Source organism: Perca fluviatilis, chromosome 15 (genome assembly GCF_010015445.1).
Source record: "Perca fluviatilis chromosome 15, GENO_Pfluv_1.0, whole genome shotgun sequence".
NCBI lineage: Eukaryota > Metazoa > Chordata > Actinopteri > Perciformes > Percidae > Perca > Perca fluviatilis.
The window spans coordinates 16,315,518-16,317,168 of record NC_053126.1 but is presented as its reverse complement, the minus strand read 5'-3'; the positions used below and the strand labels follow the sequence as shown (position 1 = coordinate 16,317,168).

Genomic DNA, 1,651 nt, shown 5'->3' with positions numbered 1-1,651 from the left:
AAACAATTTAAGAGACTTGTTATCACCTCAGGGTCAAAAGCTGACGATGTCCCAGCCTTGTCCATAGACTGTATAATGGCCTTGTCTCAAACCTAAGGCAAAACTATGTCTTATACGTATGCAACAAAATCATTTTCTTAGGTGGGTGTGTTATGCATCATAGTGGCTGGATGGTTTTTCGCAAGCGCCTCTTGAGGTGTGTTGACTGAGGATATTGAAAGACCCCCCCCCCGACACATTGCTATGACATGTCAGTCTTTTTTGGCTCAGTGAACATCACGCAGTTATTTGATCCTGGTTATTTGCAGAAAATAAAACTGGTGTTCATATTGGCTACAAGGGCTGTCATCACCAAGAGTGAAGAATGGTACTTAAATTGATCTACGCCCCATGTGCTATGCATGTAACCGGATTAAAAACATACCCAGTAGCCTGCAATTTGCGACTGAAGCCTATCGGCTAGAAATGCGACAAAACGGGTTAGCGTGATAAGGCCTAGGGAGGAGGGAGGCCCGTTAATCTGACACACACACACACACACACAGTCTACCTATAAACTGAGACCACACATTGAGTGAGAACAAATGACATGTGTCAGAGTCCCAAAAATGCGTACCGTGCGTGGTCCCCCTTTTATATGCTGCTCTTTGTGCTGAAAATCGCTGAGCTATACACAGACTTTCGTTCCCCTACATGCATGTGCTTTTCGCTACACTGCTGAACAGAATATAAATATATTGCTGGTCAACAATGGGATGGTGGTCTTCATACGACCTCTCTAAAAAAATAATAACTCACCAGGCCAGCAGCCTAAAACCTACCTGCACTGCCGTAGGACTTCGCCAATAGCCACCCGACACTTGCGCATATTTTTGCTTTAGTAGAGTCATACAAATCCAACGGCTTTATGTCTGGGACCACAAAAGTCTTCCTCATGGTAGGAGAGTCCACCATAGCGAGTCTGTACAAAATGGAAAGCGGTGCTGGCAAAAAAAAACGCTACGAGACAATGTAAAAAAAATATTCACGCAATCATTCTTTTAGCTGACTTATTCCACACGACCTGGGCTGGGAATACGACTGTGGGTAAGGGCTTTTGTCGGGAAAATATCCGCCCCGGAGCTGCTTCCAACCCTGTTAATGTCCTTTTCTGTGCGGTCTTGGAGGCGTAACGTTAATCCCTGTTAAAACATGCCTTACGACCAAGCAAAACCCCGATCCGCCGGGTTGTTACAGAAAAACGGACTATTCCCCTTGTTTTTGTCCCTCTTCGTCCGCATTGCTGTTTAGTCAGTTCCCTGTACGCAACTCCACTTAGCCCCGTCGACTACCAGGTGCTGCACACTGGCATCACTCACTCATTCCGCCGTCCAATAGAAATTGGTCTTGGGCAATGAGGGCGGGATCTCCCTGTGTGAACACAGACAGCAGGTGGAGGTGTGGTGTGACTTTACAGGTTCATCTGCTGGTACACACAGGTGAACGCCTGAAGGGGATTTATGACTAGAAATGTCAAACAGCTAAAAGTGACCTAATAATAATAATATTACCGTGAAACCAATGTTATTTCAGTAGTGGAGGAAGAAGCCATCAGATCCTTCACCTAGGCCTAAGTTAAAGTAGCAATGCCACGATGTGAAAATACTCTATT

General features: G+C 45.4%; 1 protein-coding gene across 3 annotated transcripts in view; it reads right to left on the bottom strand.

Annotated features, from left to right (window-relative positions):
• Positions 1-1,337, bottom strand: part of camsap3 (calmodulin regulated spectrin-associated protein family, member 3) — a 25,058-nt gene extending 23,721 nt beyond the window's left edge. For all 3 annotated transcript variants that reach the window (XM_039824847.1, XM_039824849.1, XM_039824848.1), the window contains exon 1: positions 822-1,337. In XM_039824847.1, the coding sequence (XP_039680781.1) occupies positions 822-890 (69 nt within the window). In that variant the 5' untranslated portion in view covers positions 891-1,337. The remainder of the gene's footprint in view (positions 1-821) is intronic.
• Between the last annotated feature and the right edge of the window lie 314 nt (positions 1,338-1,651).